The sequence below is a fragment of the Peromyscus eremicus genome, chromosome 12, assembly GCF_949786415.1.
Source record: "Peromyscus eremicus chromosome 12, PerEre_H2_v1, whole genome shotgun sequence".
NCBI lineage: Eukaryota > Metazoa > Chordata > Mammalia > Rodentia > Cricetidae > Peromyscus > Peromyscus eremicus.
Window position 1 is genome coordinate 68720058 of NC_081428.1, and position 24176 is coordinate 68744233.

At 41.6% G+C, this 24176-nt stretch overlaps 1 protein-coding gene across 1 annotated transcript in view; it reads right to left on the reverse strand.

Moving 5' to 3' along the window:
• Tprg1 (tumor protein p63 regulated 1) overlaps positions 1-24176 on the reverse strand; it is a 107958-nt gene that overhangs the window by 68969 nt on the left and 14813 nt on the right. Inside the window, exon 3 of the mRNA XM_059277385.1 lies at positions 1047-1223. Within this exon, the coding sequence (XP_059133368.1) occupies positions 1047-1223 (177 nt within the window). The remainder of the gene's footprint in view (positions 1-1046; positions 1224-24176) is intronic.

Consider the following 24176-nt stretch of genomic DNA (forward strand, 5'->3'; position numbering starts at 1 on the left):
AGACTGTTATTTTGTATCTGCAGGCAATGTCTTCAAAAGTAAGCAATAAATTGCTCGTTTCTGTGTAAAGAATGTCGGATAGAGGGTCTCGAGTGGAAAACAGAGGTCTTAAAAATAAATATTTTGTGACATCTAAATACATTTTACATGTGTACACATTGTTGAAAAACCTACTTGTTCTAAAAGTTAATAAACTAAATGAGTCGGTTACTTCTTGTTTCCATGCAAAGAGCAAATGAAACACAGCTCTTTGATATGATATGGTAAGCTTTGGTGAGGAAACCGATATGTTCATTCAAGGTGCTTGAGTTCTCAGATCTGAGAACGTGCCAAGCCCAGTGCCAGATGCTTAGTGGACAACAACAACAAATGATGTCGACCTTCTGTAAGCTGACCGTTTTATGAGAAGAGCTTACCTTCAGCCTTTGATGGAGATGGCTACCCAACAACGCTCCCAGGTCAACACTTCTCCTCCACGGACTTCACCCAGTCCCTTGTTCGTGATCTGCAACTGTTGAGCTCCAGGGAGGAGTTTGAAAAACTACACAGCTCCTGACTCTGGGGAGGTCTGTCCATCTGGTTTTACAGAACAACTTGAATACCCAACCATATCAAATGCCCCCGACCCTGCCTTACTCTTTGGGGCTATGCTGTTCCTCTGCTTGGAGTGCTGTTCTGCCTGCCTGGATAGCTCCTGCCCAACAACAAATACTAGCTCAAGTGCTTCTCCAGGGAAACCTTCTCTAATTGTTTGCCATATGAACTGAGTAGGAACTTTTCCTCTATATTCTCATAGCTCTCCCTACCTACATACATTTAGCTATTTACTTAGGTTCTCATTCTAAATTACCAATTTGCTTAAAATCGCATCTCTGGCGCTTAACATAGATTAGAAGCTAACTTGATACTTTGATGAGCTTAATGGTAGGACTTCCCTTCTCCTCTGCTTCTTCCAGCTTATGTTACTCAATTGACCATGTTATTGGTGTCTCTGCATATATCTGCCTTGCTTCACAGCTGCTCCAAGTCCAAGGCATCTTACTCACTTGTCCAGAGACATCCCCGGGAAGACAAACTTGCCCAGGCAGAGGCGACAGATGGCACTCAGGGGGATCTGCTGCATCTGCACACAGCTAAGCATGATGAAGTCGTATTTGCAGATCAAGAGGGTCTTGTCCGTGAGCATCAGGACCTTCTCCTTCTCGTTGTTCCAGTGGTCAATCCTGGAGGAACAACCACAGGGCAGAAGCAATGATTACCAGGCCTGTTAAACAGAAATAACAGCGTTCACTAAGACATCAGGCCCTGCACAGAAAAGGGGTCTGAGAAGTACCTACTGCCACCCTTTGTCTGCCAATCTGCCCTGGGTGTGAGAGATGAGGGAAGACTAAGGAAGCCAGGGAAATAAATGTCCAAGGACCACAGAGCTCAAGACGCTTCCCCCTTAGATAAACCCATTTGAGGAAACCCAAGTCTGCGTCATCTTGACCTCCGACCAATTTGTACTTTCTACCCTCCCGGCTCTCCAGGAAACCTTCATGGAGCAGTAGGATATCCTCCTCCAGGATACCAGGAATGTCATTGTCCTAACTCAGGCTGTACTACAAAGTCCTCTCACTGCCAACTAGCTTACACTGATCTCCAGGAACCGTTTGCCAGGTGGAGATGAAGCAGAGTTAAATGAGGATCACCATGACCTAAGCAATCGTATCCATCTGGGGAAGAGATAGCCAAGCAGCTGAGCAACAGACACTTGGTAAGTGCTCACCGATTTGATCCGCTCCCAAAGTGAGAGACTTTCGGGGTACAAGAGGAGGGTTTTGGCTGTGAATTAAGAATTCTGAAAGAAAACAGGAAGGAAATATAACAGTGCTTTCTAATTAGGAGGAAGCAGTTGTATTCTGCAGTTCTTGTCAATATAGCAGATCCTTCAGGACATAAGACTTCATGACTTATGGGGCTGGCAAAATGGCTCAGCAGTTAGGAGCACTGGCTGCTCTTTCAGAGGACCAGGGTTTGATTCCCAGCATCCACATGGTGGTTCACAATCATCTGTGATTCCAGTTCTAGGAGATCCGCCTCCCTCTTCTGACCTCCATGAGCACCAGACTTACACATGGTGCACATACATGCAGGCTGCCAAAATATGCACATATATAAAAAAATACATTTTTAAAAGATTTTATGACTTATTAGAATTTAGCGTGTGCTTTTGACTAAAAGACTGACATGTTTGTTTTGTGACCAGTTCATGTCAGAATTCTGGCCACATGTAATCAGTCTAGTGGTTGAGGGTTATGGACACCTTGTCCCCACCCATTTCCTGAGCAGTAGCCATGGTGCAGTTCTTAAGATGTAAACCGAATGGCATTACTCCCTCCACTTTGCTGCACAACTCCCCTTTAACTTAGGGTCAAACTCAAGGCTCCTAATACAAATTACCCATTTCTATACAGCCTAGAGTCACTCATCTTACAGCAGAGAGAACACTCAGTGTTCTAGTCATGGTTCAAATCCATGGGTTTCTTAAGCTACTTTATAAGCCCGTCACCTCATTAGGCTGTCTAGAAGTGGCTTCACCCTTTCTCTTCCTAAATAGATCTACATAATTTATTTTAATTTTACATTCATCATAAACATATTGCAAATGTATTGTATTTTATTACATAATTATAATTACATGTAATTGTATTATAATTGCATAAATATCTTTGATAGTGAAAGTATAAAGGCCAATGTGAAGTTCCATGGCTTCCATTCTGAACGGCAGCTTCCACTGTATGGAAGTTCATCAAGTGGTATAGTCTTTGAGTCTGGCTATTTTCATTCTTTAATCTACATAATTTAATTTCTAATAAAGGAATAACATCCAAAGTGTTTGGCAGTGGGTACCATAAGGACACTACCATGCAGAATAAATACTGCTCACAGAAAGTGGCATAATTAAAGTATGGGTTATTAACCCTATTTGTATGAAAATGTATGAGGAAATGTGTATGTGTTTATGAAATAAAAACATATGTGTCTGAGCAAATAAGTGGATGTCAATGGTGATTTTGAGTCCTTTGGAGAAAATGACTATGTGAATGGAAAGATGAATTTCTATCATTTAATAATCCTGTATGATTATAGAGTTTTAAACTTCTTTGGGCTTAAGTAACTTGTCTGTGAAATGGACACAATACTTACCTCACTATTCTGGTGGCAGAGTATGGGAAGTAACTCCATTGTGGTTCTAAACTTCTCGGTGATGAGCACTGATTGTGGACACAGGTCACTAAGGGGCTTTGGGGAACTGAATATATATGCCACCTTCTTTGTGGTATAAAGATGGGTAAGTGGAAATAAAGTTATATCCATGGGAGGGGGAACTGGAGAAGCATGAAAGAAGAAACTAGAGATGAAATAAAAATGAAAAAGAAACCCAGGAGGGGTCAGCATTGACTGGGACTGCAGCCACTGTGCATTTACATGTATTAGTGTTACATCTGCCCTCGAAGAAGGTAATATCTACAGTCATTCTGCTAGAAAGTTAAGTCACAGTTACAGTATGGTGGAGAGAAACAGCCTCAAATATGAGTGGTCTTACTGAAGTTGGGGTTCTGTGGTTCCCACTCATTCTAAACAGCAACAGTCAACTTCTCCTCTCCTGAGGGATGATTCCTGATAGTCCACTTAACATGTCCTGTCTGAGGAAAGACTGAGACGGCCTATCAGCTATCTCTATAAACCTCTCTAAATAGACCGCATCTACTTAGCAGTGTGTTATACATGGCTGCCTAATAAACCACACTTGTTTTAAGTCTAAGAGAAAAAAAAACTGCAGCTTTTGGTTGGATGGTTTTACTGAAAATGTCAGCACTCCATAATGAGATTTATTTTAAAGGTAAAAGATTCCGGGAAAAAGGAGGATTCTTTTTAGGAACATAGAGTGCTCCGCTGTGACACAGACTCTGCATAATTTACATGTGGGGATGTCTGAATTCAAGTAAACACTTAGGCCTATGAATAGCTCAGGCCCCCATCCCCAGCTCCTAGGTGGTGGTGTGTATTTGGACTTCGGTTATATCTTCATTTCTTCAAGAACTCATGCAAACATTGAACCACATAGTCCTGAGATGAATGCCCTTGAAGTCTGGAGGGTAATAATAACAAACATAGGAAAAGGAATAACAGCCACACAGAGCTGCTGTAGCTCGGGGAGATTACTGAGGCCTGGGACATCAATGATCTCTTGTACTACCCACAAAACCTAATGCTTTGGACTGAATGCAATCACTTCTGCTTTAAAGTTGCATAAACTAAAATGATACGCTCGGTATGTTACACATAGCAGGCTCATATATACACGGGACTGAGACGAATATTGAGACATCCAATCTAGGCATAGTTCTGGCTCTCTCCCCAGTGACACCCCCCAAGCAAAGAACCCTTAGCATGTATGCAAATGTGGTCAAACACCTCTTTGAGGGACACTTGTGACATGCCACTGCAGCAGTTCCTTTCTCTAGCAAACTTCCCCAAATACATATATATGGAGAATATGCATGTGTGTGTGGCATAGGCAGATATAGTATACATATAGAGAACTATATAGATATAGTGAGTACACATCTGTATATACGTGTGCATATAAACATGTCTGCATATGCACATATATATGGAGTATGCATATGTGTGCTGCATGGGCAGAGATAGTATATATAGAGAGAGTGATATAGATATATAGGGAGTGCACATACACATGATATACAAATATATGTGTGCATATAAACATAAAAATATATGTATGTTTGTGTGGCATGGGCACATACACATATATGCATGTGGAGGTCAGAGGTCAAAGTCAAGGGTCCCCTATTGATTCTCCAACTTATTTTTGAGACAGAGCCTCTTACTGAAACTGGAACTCGAAGATTGGCTAAACTGACTGGCCAAGACCTCAGGGTTCTTCTCTTTTGCACTACTCCCCCAGCCCCAGAGATGAGATATGGGAGTCCACCATAATGCCAGCTTAACATGGGTTCTGGGGATACAGGCCTGGGTCTTCATGCATGGACTTAGGCCCTCTTGTATGGACTCAGGTCCCCAGGCACAAATAACGATGACAGTTGTCTCCTTAGCCACCAAAATAATTACTTTTAAAATCAGAAAACATTTGCATCTCTCTGATTGATCAGGTTGCTAAACAGTTTTTAAAGATATTTCTTAGCCATTTTTTTTATTTCCTTTGAGAGCTTTCTGTCAGATCTATAGCCCTTTTTTTATATTGGGTTGTTTGTTTTCTTGAGTTTTGAAGAGCCTTATGTGCTCTGGCTATGAACCCTCTGTAGAAGAACAGCTAATGAAGATTCTCCCCACTCTGCGGACCTTTGCTTCCCTTGGTCGATTGTTTCCTTTGCAATGCAGAGCTTTCTGTTTTAGGATTTCCCACTGGTGAAGTTGGGGGACTAATGCCCCAGCACACAAGGTCCTAGTTGGAGATTTCCTCTCACCCCAGTCAGAGCCGCTAAGATCAGGAAAAGCAAGCTGACAACAAATTGCGAAGAGGTGCAGCTACTATGGAAATCAGTGTGAAGAATTCTCAAAAAGCTAAAAGTAGAGCCATCATATGATCCAGCGATACCGCTCCTTGGCATATACCCAAAGGACTCAATATCCTGGTCCACAGATACTTCCTTGGCCCTGTTCACTGCAGCTGCAGTCACAATAGCTAGGGAATGGAAGCAGCCTAGATGTCCATCACCTGATGAACAGATAATGAAAACGTGGTATATATATATATATATATATATATATACACACACACACACACACACACACACACACACACACACACACACACTAGGGGATTCTATTCAGCTATTAAAAAAATATAGAATTTCAGGTAAACAGATGGAATTAGAAAATATTATACTGAGATAACCCAGACTCAGAAAGAAGAACACTACATAATTCTATGTTATTTGTGAACCCTGGCTCTGAATCTCTGGGTTTGAGCCTATAACCTAGAGCAACCACAGAAACCAGGGGAGAGAAAAAGGGCCACTAGAGGAGGGAGCCATAGAGAGGGGGATAGCAGGACACAGGTGTTACAGGAGGGAGGGATGGACAGACTGCTGGAGGTGTTAACTGGGGAAGAGGGAGGGGGGAGTGGTGAGGACTGGAGCCACTGTTCCATAACAGTGTTTTTTGGACAGGACAGAAAGCCATTCCCATGGACTCTCAACAATACACCTGCTTCCACAAGAGCTGCCAGGACCACACCAGTTGAGAGGCCAACATGAAGGAGGAAAATTTCACAAGACTCCACCCCTAGAGGAGGAGTCACAGAATGGCTGCTGAAGGGAGGAGGAACCGGTCCTTTTCCCCAGGGAGGAGATCCTAATCCTAAATGGTCAGCCCTAAACATATGCAAATAAGGAGAGCATTCATAGGCTTCCACTCTCTCCCCCCTCTCTCCCCCCTCTCTCCCCCCTCTCTCCCCCCTCCCCCCCCCCCGCCCCGTCCATACACACACATCTGAAGAGGTCATTAATTTGACAGGGAGGGATTGAGGGAACACGGAAGGAATTGGTGGGGTGGGGTTGCTGGAAATGACATAAACACAGTGTGCTCATTTACGAAATCCTCAAATAATTTTCAAATAAACTAAAAATTTCAAAATTGAATTAAAAGATGGAAAAAACAAACTTCAAGTTCCCAGTTTATATGCTATCTGTTACATGGACCCTAATCCTCCAAGTGGGTGTCATTTCTTCAAAGGATAACAAAGCCATTTTCAGTACGTCTCCTGTGGCCGTAATCACAGTCTCCATGGTACAGTTTATTTCTGTGTTGGACTCACCTCACATATTGAATGGAGGAGGCTCCTCTGGTGCAGAATCTGTACATTTATACCTGGGTCTCTGTGCTGTACCCAGCAAGGTCTCAACAAACAAGAAGATGGTACGGTGAAAGAACAGAAACCCACCATCTATCTCCCGATGTGAGACACAGTCCTAACTGGCATCCCTTACTTCTGCCACAGTTCCTCAGCACCAGCATCCCTGTCTTTCCTGGCAGGTTGGAGGAGCCTTATGTGCCCAGGGAGGAGAGACCCTGAGAACTCCAGCTCCAGTTTCATGGAGATGACAAACTTCACCAGCAGAGGGCAACAGCGAACTAACAATGACAAACTATACTGATCCTGCAAGCTACCAGGTCCCATTTCCCAGTTATCCAGTATCTGGTCATCCCAGGTACCCTTCCTGCAGCCCAGACCTGTGTCCAGTGATAGATACTTCAGTTGCTCTTTTGAGACAAGGAGATCAATTTGTTATTTGTAAATGAGCTTCTAATTATTTGTAAATGAGCTTCTAAAAACGATTTTCTAGTAATGCCCCCCCCCCCGTGTGAGTGTGTGTGTGTGTGTGTGTGTGTGTGAGAGAGAGAGAGAGAGACAGAGACAGAGACAGAGACAGAGACAGAAAGAGGGAGGGGGAGGGAGAGAGAGAGAGAAAGAGAGAGAGAGAGAGAGAGAGAGAGAGAGAGAGAGAGAGAGAGAGAGATGCATACCTATCACTCAGTACAGGCATTTTCCGTGATTCTGAAAAAAGTTATTATGTATTATCAAGCCCTTGAAGAGGACACAGCAGCTTGGCTAGCCCAGAGTCAGCAGACAAGGAGAAAAACACTGAATCACTCATTCCACACACGTTCCTTGAGTAGCCACTGGGTTCTAGAAACTGAAAAGAATCCAATTTGGGTTTGCTGTTCAAACACAAACTGTTGAAAATTACATGGCGCCAGAGCAAAGCATGCCCCACCTACCCTGAGTTAAGTGGAGTCTTGTAAATGTTGAACAAAATCACCCACATAATTTTCTTTCAGTCCTTTGGTTAGCATTTCTCTAAGCCACTCCAGTTTGTTTAAAGTGGGAGCCCCTCAAAAGATACACAGTCTCTAATAAAAATCTAATACTGCAAACCTTTCTTAGCCCCAGGTCTCTAAACCTGGTTGCCTGTGAATCAATTGTGTGTTCCCACTACCCTGAGCTACCAGTCATGTATCAGGCTCTACACTCCTTCTTAGGAATACTGAGAAGGTCTACCCTGGCACACACACAGCTCTGTGTTGTGAGGAGAAACACATACAAGAAAGAATTGCTCAGTGCCCGGAGGTATGATGTGGCTGGATGGAGGTTTAACTCAGATCCACAGGGGCAAACTGTGGTCTCATGGTTCCCTGTCTGCTGCCCACAGGGCTGAGGATAAAGAGTCTCTGGCATCTACTCCATGCCCTGGCAGAAGGTTCTCCTGAAGCATGCCATTTTCTACAGTCTGGCGAAGATCTTAGTGCTGGGAAAGCACAAGCTGAGAAGTCTGGATGACATTTCGTAAGGTGAAAAAGGGAAAAAAAAAAACTCAGGAGAATTTATTTCTTGACTGTTTTTTAACATGTGCCTAACATTGGGCAGATGGAGGATGCCCGTAAGAAATGGATAGGAAGGGAATGGGAGATATCTCAGTTGGTAAATTGCTCTCCTTGCAAGCACAAAGACCGAAGTTCAAGTCCCCAAACCCACATATAAAATGCTGTGTGTGGTGACATGTGCTTGTAGAGACATGCTGGGATAGAGACAGGCAGATCCTGGGGCTCTGACAGTCTACCAGCCAGCCAGCCCAGCCTACATGCAGAGTTCCAGCTCCGGGAGAGTCTCCATCTCAAAAATCGGTGAATGGATATCACTTGAAGAACAAGTCTAAATTCAACAGTCATGCATACACGTACCCCAATATACATTCTCATTCTCTCTCTCTCTCTCTCTTTCACACACACACACACACACACACACACACACACACGGAGGAAAGACCTAGAAACACAAACACTGTGTCAGCTGCTACGATAATCTTCACCAGACAACCCTCACAAGTAGAGATAAGTAAACTGAGGCCCAATAAAGAGTTTTGTGCTGCTTGTTCGAATCAATCCATGTGCTGGAGCCCTAGTCCCCAACACTGACATTAGCAGACGGCACCTTGAGGTGGTTAGGTTTAGATGAGGTCATGAGAGAAGAGTTCCTTTGGAAGAATGAGCTCCTCATAGGAAGAAAAGACAATGGTTCCGTTCCTCAGCACAAACACACAATGAGAAGCAGCTTCTGCTGGCCAGAAACACGGCCTTCAATGACAAGCATGTGAACCCAATCAGCTGGCATGCTGATCTTAGGTTTTGTGCCTCTAGAGCTAAGAAAAAAATGTCTGCTGTGTCACCCATCTGATGCACAGTGTTCTGTTATGCTAAACTAGCCAAGATGGGACATTAACTTGCAAGTGACATATAACCAGCATTCACCCAACATGTGTTCAATGAGTTCTTGAGGTTGCCGCATTGCCAAACCACCATCCACTGGGGAAAGACTTTAAATTCCTCCATTTAGTCAGTAACGCTTACTGAACGCCTGTGTAGGTCTATACAATGTTCCTCTGTATTGGACTAAGAAGGCTTCTACCATGTTCCCTGTCCCCCTAAGAAACTTATAACCGAACGAAGGAAATACAAGCAAATTCTTAGGTAGAGTTATAAACAAGATGGAGATTTACACAATGGGCAACTGACATGTGGTTAACATTTACTTGATGTTCCTTTTTCATAAGTTTTTCTCTATGAGCTTCACGTGGATTGTATCCTTTAGACTTTCATCAACTCTGTGATGAAGGTCACGGTACCATCACCTTCACAGATGACAAACCACAGCATAAAGAGGTAAAGTAACCTGCCCAGTGCTGAAAAAATTACTAAACATATTTATCTGTTGTATGTGTGAATGAGTGCACACATGGTATGTCACATGTATGGACGCGAGAGGACAACTTGTGGGGTCATTTTTTAATCCCCCCTCAGATAAAACTCTGATTGAAACCTTAGTGATGGTCAACTTTACCTGCTGAGACATCTCACCAACCCAGCCAATGCTTTTAATTAACAACTCTGTTGAAGAAAAGTACTTGATGCCACCGAGAAAGTAAAAGCTTAACGTGAATTGTGTTTGAAGGATATCTTGAAGGATGATCCAGAGATTTAGCCAGACATAGAATTATTAAGCAGCATGCCCCCCAATACAGGGCATGTTACAGGATGGCTGACAAGATGAAATTGTTACATATGAGATTATTAGAACCATGGAGATTGAATCATTCAGAGAAGCTAGCTGTAACTCACAAAAGGTCTGATACAGGAGAATGGACATGGGGTCTAGGCATCTAATGCCCTTTAAAAAAAAAGCTACATGCACTAGGAGAATTTGCGGCGTGGTGGTGAACCAAATATTTCCAGGGCCTGCTCAAGGAACTGGAGTCATATCTAAAAATGTTCAGCCCACCTGGTAGCTGCTCTTTGAACTGAGTCCTAGGGAATTTTTAGGTAGCATTGAAGGATGTGTGCATTTACATAACCTTTTATGTTGGAATGCATCAGAGAATTTCCAAGTATTTCTTGTCCAATGCAGAGAAAGAGTCCCTCGCTGTTGTAAACCAGGAAAACTGAGATGAAAGAGACCGCTTCATGTCACAGTCCCAGCCTAGCCCCGTGCAGAGATACTGGCTTATAAATGCCTATTTCTTTCCTCACGCCCCTTCACTGGAGGCAATTTGTATGTATGCAGAAATTTTGTCAAGATTCTTAGGAGCTCAGGTTGTAGCCACATTTCAATCTTTTTTCTTTGGCTCCACCTCAAGTGCTAGGTTCCTGAGGAGGGACCATCTCGTTTTCACGCAGGCCCAGGGTTGAAGAAGCAGTTCTGCAATGTGCCAGCTGTTAAGATCATGAAAAAGTTACTTTTTCTTTCTGAGACTCAATTTCCACATCTCCAAATGAAGATAACACTATCCTATTACCCAAGAGCCTCTAGGGTTGTTGTGAGGAAGAGAAGTACTCCATACACAGAACACAATAAAACACAAAGCACACGTGAATTCGTTAATTATAATTGGCTAGTAATACAATCACAATGAAGGAGACAACTTCCAAATCCCTTGAAAATTGTTGAAACGTGTGTTGAATTAACAAGCCAATTAGTGAATGATTAAGTCAAATTCCCTTAAAGAGAATATCTCAAGCCTGTCAATCTTCTCAGATATACAAAATACCTATTTTTCAACTTCCTAAAAATCATAAAAGAATATTTAATTCTGTACATATAAGGCAAACTGCTGTATGTTTGCCTGTTTGTCTAGCATGGCTGCTTTTATTTCTATTCTATTAGATGCCACATTCTAGCTGTTCTGAATTCAAATATGAGCCATACATGAAATTGTCGCCAAAGGTAGCCGGTGTGGGCTTCTTTGAAACGTTAGGAGTTGAGCAGCTGGGACATAGTAAGTAAGAGGGCCTGTGGAAGCAGGTATGCTCCATCCACTTAGATAGCCTGACTGGACCAGCTAACAGCAGACTCGTACATGAGCACAAGCCAGAAGTCACGAGGCAGCAAGCAGCTCAGGATTATGACTCAAAAGAAAACTTGATTTCTATCGATTTGCAATCGAGATTCCTACTACATAGAATGAAGAATTTCTTTTAAGAAGCAATACCAGTAAACTAGGTCAGAAGTAATGCTTACCCTTACTGATCCTCAAGTGCAAAATTATTCAGTTATGGGCTTTAGAACTAGAGTGATGAACCAAATGAACCCTTATGCTTCCTGCGCTTATATTCCAGGAAGAGTCGCAGATGGATGACGGTACAGAGTTCTGGAAAAAGGGATTGAGGAGGGGCTGAAGAGACGGCTCAGCAGTACAGTGTGCTGGCTGCCCTTGTAGAGAACCTGAGTTCACTTCCCAGCACTCACATGGTGCCTCACAACTCCAGGGACCCTGACATTCAGGTCTCCATGGGCACCTGGCATGCATGCAGTACACATACGCACATGGAGGCAAAATACTGATACACCTAAAATAAAAACAAATTTTAAAGCAGTTTGGAGAATATCCATGGGCATAGCATACAGTGGAGAGATTCTGCAAAATCCCTAAGATGTATTTCAGCAAGAGCCATAAAGGACACAAAGAAGTGGGGAGGGGGGAATTTAAGCAAAGACCAGATCACAGATGGAAATCACACTTTCTCTGAAACCTATTAGGACTTTTCACATTACATGCCTATAACATCCTACTTTATAGATTCAGGAACCATACCTCAGTCAAGTGGCATAGACCTTGCATAAAGTGACCAAGGCAACAGTGTGTGCAACGCTTCTGATGGCAATCCCAGCCAGTATGTATCCCATCAAGTTGTTTTTCCTCTTGTGTTTCCTACACCATGAGACAATTTCGCTCTCCCCACAATGCTACCACCAACAAGAGAGCATTTTAATAGCTACACAAAAGAAAAGGATCTGGGAACGTGCTACTCTTTGCTTCCCCCCAACAGAATTAATGAATGGATGTTAAATCACCCAAGTCCTCTACAGCACACAAGGAGGGGAGGGCCCTCTTCTCCCCTGAATCCTCTTTAAGGAATTCATTTGATCAGAAGCCAAGAACTAGACCTCATGGTGAGGAGCCAGAAGGGGGAAAAACAGAACAAACGTGCACATCTCTTCTCCTCAACTGTTTCCTTCTTATTGAAAAGGGAAAGATATCTGCTTGCTGTAGTCTATTAATTATGGTTCTCTGGGTCCAGAGATCACAGTCCAAACCAGTCGATCCCAGAAGGAGGGGAGGTGCTATAAAAATACATGGGGAATCCCACTGAAATCCAAGAACAGGAACCATGGCACAACTGGGCTCCACGGGACCTGGAGAGCCATAAGGAGCCAGGGGTGGACAGATCTACCCTTCCAATGGTAGTCTATCTACATTTCTGTATCTCTCTTATACTTATCTGTGTCCTCTTGACTGGAATGGTCCTGCTGCATTGGTCACTTTTTATTCCTCTTTAGTTCCACCTTGCCTATAACCCTCAGTTGCTTCCTGTGCAGACCAGAATCTCTCCTTCTCAAATCCTCAAGAGAGGGAATTCTGTTCTGTATAGATTAGCTCATTGATGTGAATTGTTCTTTTGGTTCACAGGCAGAGATTAGTCCCTGTGTCCAACCAGATGTAGCCAAGGCCTGAAAGTTCTACAGTAAAAAACAATGGGACTTGAAGGACCAAGTTAGGGACACCAAGAACTTTTCTGCCTCTTTGTGAATCTGAGACAAAACATGACCTTTAATAATTTTTAAAATCCCAGTTCATTCTAATAGTGCCCTGGCTTCTAACCTTTTATAGCCTCATAAGAGATGTTGTACATGTTTTTAGTTGCCTTTTTACTACATTTTGGTATCTGGTTTACTGTCAAATTGGGTTTTTGTTGTTGTTGTTGTTGTTGTTGTTGTTGTTGTTATTGTTGTTGTTATTGCTACTTCCTTTCTCCCTCTGTATGAAGTGTGCATGGGGCGGGGGATCTCTCCCTCTGCATGCAGTGGGGAGGTCGGGGGATCACAAACCCAATAGAAAGCTTGGTTTCTCAATAAAAAAAAATAAGACTTGGAAAATGGAAAAAAAAAAACCCTAAAAGACATATGTACTCCAACAGATGTACACATCACAATATGAAAAAGCAAGGAATATGAGAAAGCAAGGCAGTGACTTCTAAAAAAGCATAGACTACACCTTCTCAATAACCAAACCCAAAGGTACTGACATGGCTAATGTGCCTGAAAAGGAATTCAGAAGTCTAGCTTTTAAAATCATCAGTAGCATTAAGAACATTAAAATAAAGAGATAGATACAGAAAGGAAGTCAATTTAGAACCTGGAAAAGAGGATGTGCAGCATGGATAAGAAACTCCACAAAGAGTAGCAAGACTCTGCAGTTTGGGGATTATAAGCATGTACCACCACACCCTGATGTTATCTGCTTAATTTATGTATTTGTTTATTTTTATTCTTTGAGAAGTTTATACATGTATACAATAAAATATGATCATATCTACTCTCCTTTTCTCCTTCTGGGTCTCCTCATACACACCAATATCCCAACTTTATATCTGTGGTGGTTTGAAAGAATATGGCATAGTTAACTTCCTGTTGCCTGTGGATCTCAGCTCCTTCTCCATCACCATGACTGTCTGCATACTGCCATGTCCTGCCATGATGAAAATGGACTAAACCTCTAAAACTTTAAGCCACCCCAATTATTTTTCCTTTTTAAAAGTTGCTGTGGCCATGGTATCTGTTCACAGCAATAAGAATCCTAAGACAATATACTTGCATTTTTTTAAATACCACAAAATCCATTTAGTGCCACCCATATGTGTATGTGTTGTTCTCGATTTTAGTGGAATTGCTTTGAGTTTCTCTCCAGAAATGAGTACTTTTCATTCTCTAGTCAATAAATACATCATGTGATAGTTAATCTTGATTGTCAATTTATGGAACTTAGAGTGACCATAGAAACAAGTTTCTGGGCATGTCACTGAAGAATTACAGCTATTAGATTAATTGAGGTAGAAAGATCTACCTAAAATGTGGGCAGTAGCCCACATGAGAGTATGCCACTGAGAGTAGCTTGAACATAGAAGACTCAAAGACCACCCCCATAGTGACACACTTCCTCCAACAAGGCCACACCTACTCCAACTGAGCCACACCTCCTCATAGTGTCACTCCCTATGGGGGCCATATTCTTTCAAACCACCACAGATATAAAGTAGCCCACATTTTATCGACTATTCACCCGAGAGCAAGCATGCATCGTTCTCTGCTTCCTGCCTGCAGATGCAAGCTCCTGCCACCATGACCTCCCCACCATGACCCTGGAACTGAGTCAAAATAAACTGTTCCTTCTCGAGTTCTTTTTTTCAGGATATTTCATCCTGGTGAAAAGGCAACAAATGATACAGATCACCACAAAAAAAATCAACAGAGTTAAATTACATCATCAGTCAAATTTTTCTAATGGACAGTTGCAGAATATTCTTAGTAACCCATGGGCATTCTCCAAAATAGGTCTCCTTTTAGGCCATAAACAAGTTATAACAAATACAAACAAAATTAAATATTTTCTTATATCTTGTCAAATAACAATGAAATAACAAGCAAAAAAACTGTAGAAACTACTTTAACAAATAGGGCTAAAAATAGTATACTGTTTCCAGGTGTGCTGGCACCTGCCTGTAATCCCAGTACCCAGGAAGCAGAGGCCAGAGAATCAACACAAGCTCAAGGCAGCCAGGGCCACTTAGTGAGAGTCTTTTTCAAACAAAGAAACCACTAAACGTATACTCCTGAATGATAAATGGATTGAATAAAACGGTAAATAAATTTTTAAATTCCTAGACTTAAATGAAAATGAAAACAAAGTTTGCCAGGACCTCTTGATATGGCCAAGGTAGTCTTAAGAGGGAAGTTTATGCATATGTGTTTACATTTAAAAAAATCTGAAATGTTTTAAAGATATACTTCCAGGTCTTAGATAATAAGAACAAGACAAATTCCAACTTGCTGGACAAGAGTACATAATAAAAATCAGAGTGGAAATTAATGAAATGGAGATTGAAAGAACAATCCAAAGAGCCAATGAAACAGAGTTGCCTCCTTGAAAAGAAAAAAGACATTGACATCTGGGAGTGGTAGCCCACACATTCAATCCCCCTAGAGACAGAGGCAGGCAGATCACTATAAGTTTAAGCTAGCCTAATCTACAGAGCAGGCTCTGGCCAGCCACACCTACATAGTGAGACCATCTCAAAAAACAAACAAAAAGATATCCACAAATAGTTAGCCAAACTAACCAAATGCAAGAAAGAAGACCCAGATCAATGAAATGAAGATGAAGATGGGTTCATTACAACAAATTCCAACAAAATTTTGAGGATTATGGTTGTGTTAGTCAGGGTTCTCTATAGGAATACACACATGCACACACACACACACACACACATGCACACACACACACACACACACACACACACATGCAAGCACACATACAGGGAATTTATTAGAGTAGCTTACAGGATGTGATTCAACTAGTTCATCAATGGCTGTTTACCAAAAAAAAGGGGCGGGGCAAGAATCTAATAGTTGTTCAGTCTATGAGCCTGGATGTCTCAGCTCATCTTTGGTATATACTGGAATCCTGAAGAATCAGTTTCTAATGCAGTGGTTCTCAACTTCCCAGATGGTGCAACCCTTCATGCTGTGATGACCCCCAACCATAAAATTATTTTTGTTGCCACTTCATAGCTGTAATTTTGCTATTATGAATCATAATGTAAATATCTAATATTGGATCCCTATGAAAGGGTTGATTGGCCCCCTCAAGGGGCCGTTACCCACAGGTTGAGAACCAGTGCTCTAATGTCAGTGAAGGAATGGACTTGCTAGCAAGAATGAGAACAAGCAGGCAAAGAACAAAGGTTTCCTTCTTCCATGTCCTTTATATAGGCTGCCACCAAAAGTTGTGGCCCAGATGAAGGGCGAGTCTTCCCACTTCAAAGGATTTAAATAGGAAAAAAATCCCTCACAGGTACACACAGCCTCTTGTGGTTTAGTTAATTCCATATATAGCCAAGTTGATAATCAAGAATAGCCATCTATATTTTGAAAATTCATATCCCAATAAATTGGAAAATCTAGGAGAAACTAATCAATTGCTGGACACATATGATGTAGTTACATTAAAGCTAGTAGATCTGAACAATTAGAGAGTCCTATACCCAGCAATGAAATTAAAGTAGTAATAAAGAGACCCCCCACGAAGTAAAATCCTAGACCAGATGAATTCACTACTGAGTCCTATCAGTAAATAACCTTTAAATAACCAACATCAATGTTCCTCAAACTATTCTATAAAACAGAAATGGATGGAAAACTAGCAGACTCGTTCTATGAAGCCAAAGATTCTTATACCAAAACTAGTTAAAAACAAAAATAATACTATAGATCAACTTCCCTGAGGTACAAATAAAATTTCTCAATAAAATAATTACAGGCCAAATTAAACAACATGTTGAGAATATTACATGCTATGACCAAGTTAGTTTTGTTTTGGGAATCTAAGAATGATTTAACAAGCATAAGCCAATGAATGTAATACACCCTAAGCAGACTCAGAGGCAGAAATCACATGATCATCTCAATAAATGTACCGAAGGCCTTTGACAAAGCTCTACAATCCTCTGTGACTAAAGTCATGAAGAAACTGGGAATTGAAGGAATCCACTTCAACATAAGGAGAGTCTATGTGACAGATATGAGCGTTACTTCACAGTAAATGAGGAATAACTCCAAATATTTTCCCTAGAATAAGGGACGAGACAACAGTGCTCTATTCATCCTTCCTTAATGTTGAATTCTTTGCCCAAACAAGAAAGCTGGAGGCAAAAATAGGGAGGGGCACAAGCCAGGAAGAAATAAATTATCCCTCTGCAGACCATATGATTCTACTGCTAAAAGACCCCGACGACCAACAGGTAACTCTCAGAGCCTGTGAACACTTGAAGCAAAGTAGTGGGACATAAGATCCACATACAGAACCCATTGACTTTGTCCATCAATAATGCACACTCTGGGAAGGAAATCGGGCAAACACTTCCATTAATAACAGCCTCATGGCTACTTACCTGGAAAATTTCCAGGTGATGGTCCTGACCAAAAATCCATCTTCGTCACTTTTTAATATTTTTAATAAAAGCTTGCTTAAATTTGAAGGGGGAAAAAAGCCTCGCAAGATCTTCCCTTTCCTGAAGAGAAACAGAGGACAAATGGATGGGGGGAGGGGCTGGGGCAGAGGAGAGAGGGGAAACTGCAAACTATGTAATGTTTCAGGAATGTAAAAACAAACAAATAAATAAACACGAAAAATAGACTCACAATACGCCCAGGAAAACAGTGTTTCTTAGATAGCAGGACTTTGGTTTATTTCAGAATTCTTCAAGCTTTTTGCCTTCTTTTGCCTTCTATAAAAATATTAGAGTAAACTTATTTGCCCACAAAACCTTCTTGCTGAGATTCTGATAGAAATCATGCTAAACAAGTGTATAAAATTGGAAGAGAATTGACATCTTGACTACGACAAATCTTCCACACTCCACAAATGCAATGTGTCAGTCCATTTCTTGACATCTCCCAGTGTTTACTTTTCATTGGTATTTTGTGGCTGTCAGCATACAAGTCCTGTGTGTGTGTGTGTGTGTGTGTGTGTGTGTGTGTGTGTGTGTGTGTTGTGTTCCCTCCCGTTTGCATGGTCATCTTACTATATTGTCAGTTAAATTTTCACATCTCTCCTGCTAGATGTGGACACACTTGGCACTGATTTACACATGTTGATCTTGTGTCTTGAAACTTGGCTTAATCTATTAGTTCTCAGAGTTTTCTGTGTGTTTCTTGCCCTTGTCTATATATACAGTGATATCATATTTAAATAAGGAGTTTTAGATGAGATCGAGAGTGTTCAAGGTGGTAAGACCACAGACAAGTAAGAATGTTTAGTATGTACTCTATCTGGTCCCTTTGATTCCTCTACTTGCATTGCTGTGATAGCTCAAACTTCCAGTACTACGCTGATGTCAGTAGAGAAAATAAGGGCCTTCCTCGGTCCTGCTCCCCAGTCTGAGGCAGAAAGCATCAGTCTTAACTCCATAGCGTGATAGTACTTGTAGGACTGAAGTGTTATTCTCAGTTCTACAGAGGAAAACACCCCGAATTATCTTTCTAAGAGTTCTTTTGTTCTTCAGGAACGGCTGTTTACTTTTGTTCAAATGCTTGTTCTGAAGTAGTCAAATGGCCATTTTTTAAGATGGTTTATATGTTCCAGTACAGAGTCCAAGACTTTTTTCAGTGCCAATCCCTCCTTGCATCCCTGCAAAAAACCCATTTAGTCATGATATATAAATGTTTTTATACATTGCGGGGTTCTGTTCGTTATTATTCCAGGAATTTTTGCATCAGTATTTGATGAGGAATACTAATTTTTTGACTGTTTTTAGCATCTTTGTCTGATCTACACATGCTACATTTGCTTCATAGAATGCCTAGAAGGTGTTTCCTTCTCATATCTTCTGGGAAGGTAACTTGATTTTCAGTTTTTTGTGTAAACAATTAATATAATCCTCTGGTAAAGATATCTGGGCCTTGAAATTTCTTTTGATGTAGGTTCCTAATTAAAAATTAAATTTCTTAATTACTGTAGGACTACTCAAAGTTTCTATTTTGTGTTCCTTGAGCTTTTGTGGTTTATATGGCTTAAGATAGAGATCTAAGTTTTTAAACTTACATGATAGAGTTGTGAGCTGTGATTTCTTACTATTTCTTTGATGGTGGAAGCCCTATAATAGCACACCACCCTGACCCTTCCATCTGTCTGTCACCCAGCCCCACCCACCCTGACCCACCCCCACCCAGTTTCATTGTTGGTGTTGGTAATTCTGCACTATCTCTTTTATTTGTCATCCTACTAAAAGTTATCAGTTTGATTAATCCTTCTAGAATCTGCTTTTTGTTTCATTAATTTTCTCTATCATTTTTTTAAATTGATTCCAAGTATTGTCTCCATTATTTACTTTGGTAGTCTAGCTTTGGGTTTGCTCTTCCTCAATCCAGATTTCTTTGAAGTGAAAGCTTAGATCACAGACTTGAGACCTCTTCAGTTGATGTGGACACTTTTCTTGTAGTGCCTTTAAGTACTCTTGTGAGCAGTTTTACATCCTACACATAAGGTATGCTGTGGTTCCCTTCAATGCAATGCATGGATGCCTCCCAAGTACATCAGTTTTCAAGCATTCAAATATTGCCCTGTGTAATCGTTCTGATCTTAATTTCTCCTCCAACTATCACAGGAAGAAAACAATCTAGATGATTTTACTTCTTTTGAATTAAGAGACATTTCTTTTGTGGCTCAAGATTTGGTGTATCACAGTACAGTCCCTGTGTATTCTTCAAAAGAATGTGTGTTCTTCCATCAGGTTGAGTGATCTATAAAATGCTGATTAGGTTCTCATCACTGTTGGTTGACCAGTTGTTCTAAGTCTTTCTAATTTTCTGTCCAATTATATCAGCTATCGAGAGAATGATGTTGAGATCTCCAGCTGTGTCCGGGGGTTTGTCTCTCTGCTCTTAGTTCTGCCAAGTTTTCTTCCACACATTCTCAGTTATGCTCTTTGCTCCACTCACATTCAGATAGCTACGTCTTCTTAGTGGCTTGAGTTTTATCACTGCCCACTACAACCATACAATCCATTAGAACTACCCTCTTTGCCTGATTATTTTCTTCACTTAGAACTCCAAGTTTTGCCATACCTATTAAATCTTGGAGGCTGGGGCTACATTTACTGAATAGACCATTGGAGCAGAGGTTTCTTTTTCTTTTAGTTTTTTGCCTTGTTTACTCTCCCCTCACTGACTCTACCTTTCCTATGATGGGATGTTTTTAACAGCTCATGGACCCAGTGAAATGAAGACAGTTCCTCCAGAACACTGCTTATGAATCAGGCAGTGTTTTTACACGTAGGAAACAATGATACTTTTTAAAGTAACAATTGTGATGTCTCATAAGCGTTAACAACCTCAATACTAAGATTGAGGACTTACTTATTTTTTTAAAGAAACTTGTATGGGTAGGCTTCTAAATAATTAAAATTGAGTTTAAATAACTTAATTATTGGGCAACTTTTTCCAGAGCCAAATGTCTTGCTAGTAATGCCACCACACCATTTGACAACACTTGGAAAAAATACATGGAGTGGTCCATAATAAACATACTAGCAATGGTGTACTATATACACCAAACAAGCTCAAAATAATGATGTTAGGATTTTATTATAAGTGACTACCACGACTGGTGTCAAGATGCCAAGGAAAGATCACAGAACATGTGTGTGAAGAGATTCGTAATTGGCTCTCATAAGTAAGTAAGAGATGACTTTAACTCACCTTTGCATCAAGGGGATGGAGAGGGGACAGTTAAAGAGTAGGGACAGGTACGGCACTTGTAATCCTGAGAGCACACACCCTGTCTAACATACCGGCAGAGTAGGGATGGCCTGTGGCTAGCCAGTGTGTGCCTCCTTAAGAGAATACGATTCACCTGCTTAGGCAAGTACTCTCTGGTTGCTTCCTATTTTTCCAGCTTTTCACAGGCTCTCTCAGCATGGTGTAGTCTAACCCAGACATGGAACTGATCATGATTTCCAGAGCTGGCCTCCGTACTTGACACATGTTCTTTCCATCTTTTGGAATATTGCTTCTTTATCTCCAGTCATGTTCTTTATTTTTGTTTTTGCTTTTTTTTTTTAATTTTTGCTCTTTCTTTAATCTAGCCCATCCCCTTTACTCAAAGCAGTGACCCCCAGTGAATTGTCATAAAGTCACGTGGGGGACTGATACCAGTGTGTGTCCTGTTTGTTGTGATTTTGTTATCTCTCCTTCTCCCTCAAAACTGAGAGCTGTGAAAAGCTGGAAAACTTTTCCTACTTGCCACTTAAGGAAGAGTCTGACTTATGAAAGGGTTTCAGAAAAATATAAAAATTGATGTATGAATGAGAGACTATTCATGTAAATAATAATAATAAATAAATAGAACGTTTATATGGTACATAACATGCAACGAAAGTTACTGTAAGCACTGAACAGATTTGGGTAATTTAATCTTTGAAATGACCTCTTTAATATCTCTGTTTTGTAGATGGTAAAACTGGGACCCACTGAACATAAGAGACCTGCACAACCAAGTAGACTCAGTAGGAAGTAATTGAGCAGGCGTTTAGAAGCACCAGACTTCTTCTGCCTCTTGGCTCTTTTTTTGAGTTCTCCCTAATTGGTTGCAGTCATGGGAAAACAAACACTCCCAAGTACATTTGCGACTGCAGTAACTAAATGCTCTCACTGTCCTGTAATGCAGGTCACTCGTGGAACATTAGCTCTCTGGATGAGGTTGCCACCATGGAGAATTTACAGAGAAAAGCAATGTGTTTAATTAAGTGGCTGTTGAAAACACCCACCAGGACAAATGGATTCTGGCAAGAGAGGTGCTTTTGTTACTGCCAGAGTCCTGCCACAGGTCATTAAGATCTTGATAGATTGGAGACACTTTTCTGCTTGGATGCCTTCACCAGAGGACAAGGCATCTTCTCCTGGGCTTCCGATGCTTGGAGGCCTGGAGACTTGGAGACAGGTCCTCCATGGGCCCTGGTAGTGTCAGTGGAGAACTGTACCAGAAAAAATTAGAGCCAAGCCGATGGTGGGTTCTGAGCCATGCTGTGTGACATTCACTGTACTAAGCTTAACAACAGCACATCACAATGCCATCGCCACAGTGTGCACAGTGAGTGGAACCAGAATAGAAAGTGGGTGTCAGGAAAGGAGATGAGATTGTTTTGGTTGAGTTAATATGGGACAGCTCTATGAACTCAGAAGGGGTCTCAGAAGGACAGAAAAAGGGTAGGCTACTACCAGGAAGGAACGTCATGCAAAAGAGGGGAAACCAGGTGAGGACAATCAAGAGTCCAAAGCACAGCATCGGGAATTTGGGGAGATGTGAGAATTGATGGTATTTAAAAAGGAGATAATGGTAAATAGGGCTGGAGTGAGCACATGACTCACAGGACATCAAGAATACAAAAGAAGCAGTATTGGCCCATGGACGTTCATGGATGATGAGCATAAGATGGATAGAGATGGATGCCTCTCAGATTCAGGGTGCAAAGGAATCCTGTAAAACTGCAAGTTCAGGTCTAGTAGGTCTGCGGTAAGGTGAGGGTCAGCATTGCTATCAGGCTTTCAGGTGTTACGAGTGCTGCTGACCTCTGGACCACAGGTTTGGCAGTAGGAGTCCAAAATCCACACAAGTGTACAGAAAGTGAATAGAACAAAAAAAGCAGCTAGAATGTTGGCTTGCCTTGCCTTTACATCCTTTAGTACCTCGTGGTTATAAAGGATTAGAAATTGACAATTTCCAGTTTTCTGGTCTTCGTCCTTTTTAATTATTGTTAGCTGTAGTTTCCATTACCGAGCTGTTTTGTAATCCTTATAACATAATTAGACTGTGACAAGATGGAAGTGTGGCTGGCTTCCGTCCATCAGCATCACTCACCATCTCCTACAGGCATTTGACTATTTTAGTTGTTTGTGGGCAAGGACTAAATAAAGGCAAATGAACAGCACACACCAGGGAGAATGGGCAGGGGAGCGAAAGTCGAAGAGGTCTCCGATCCTGCCCAGTGAACCCCTGACCCTCTTCCCTGCAAACAAAAGGCAATCAACAAAGAAACCAGACACAGGCGCAGAGATCATGCAACCAATTTAAACTGCAGTGATCTCTGTGTCGGGAGTGTGCAAAATCACAAAAGGCACCAAGAGCAGTGTAATGGAAAGACAACAGGCGGGAGAGAGATGTCACTAAGTCGCGCTCTCCTCTGGCCTTTAATAAGTGGTTGCCCTTGAACAGGTCATTTAATCTCTGGACTTCTTCATCCATAAAATAAAGCCAGTGGCTCGCAGGGTCCTGCCTTTGCAGGCTGCTTGAGGAAAGCAGGTATGAAAGGGGCCACATGCACTGAATCTCCATGCAAGAACGTGGCCCAGAGTCAGTTGTTGGGAAAATGGGACACCTGCTCAGGAGTTCTAAGAGTACCCTTGTGTTTTAGTTAGGGTTTCTACTGCTGCCCTGAAACACCGTAACCAATAAGCAAGTTGGGAAGGAAAGGGCTTATTCAGCTTACACTTCCAGATCATAGTTCATCATTGGAGGAAGTCAGGACAGGAACTTAAACAAGGCAGGACCCTGAAGGCAGGAGCTGATGCAGAGGCCATGGAGGGGTACTGCTTTACTGGCTTGTTTCCCATGGCTTGCTCAGTCTGCTTTCTTATAGAGCCCAGGACCACTAGCCGGGATTACACCATCCACAATGGGCTAGACCCTCCCGTATTGATCACTAATTGAGAAAGTGCCTTACAGCTGGATTTCATGGAGGCATTTCCTCAACTGAGGCTCCTTTCTCTCTGATGACTCCAGATTGTGTCAAGTAGACACAAAACCAGCCAGTCAGTACACCTTGTCTCCCTGAATGCCTTTGTATTGTTTATTTTTATTTAAAATTCTTTGTTTTTATTATTTTGCTGTATGTGTATATGTACGTCTGTGCGTGTGTGTGTGTGTGTGTGTGTGTGTGTGTGTGTGTGTGTGTATGTGTGTGTGTGTGGCCTGTATTTGGAG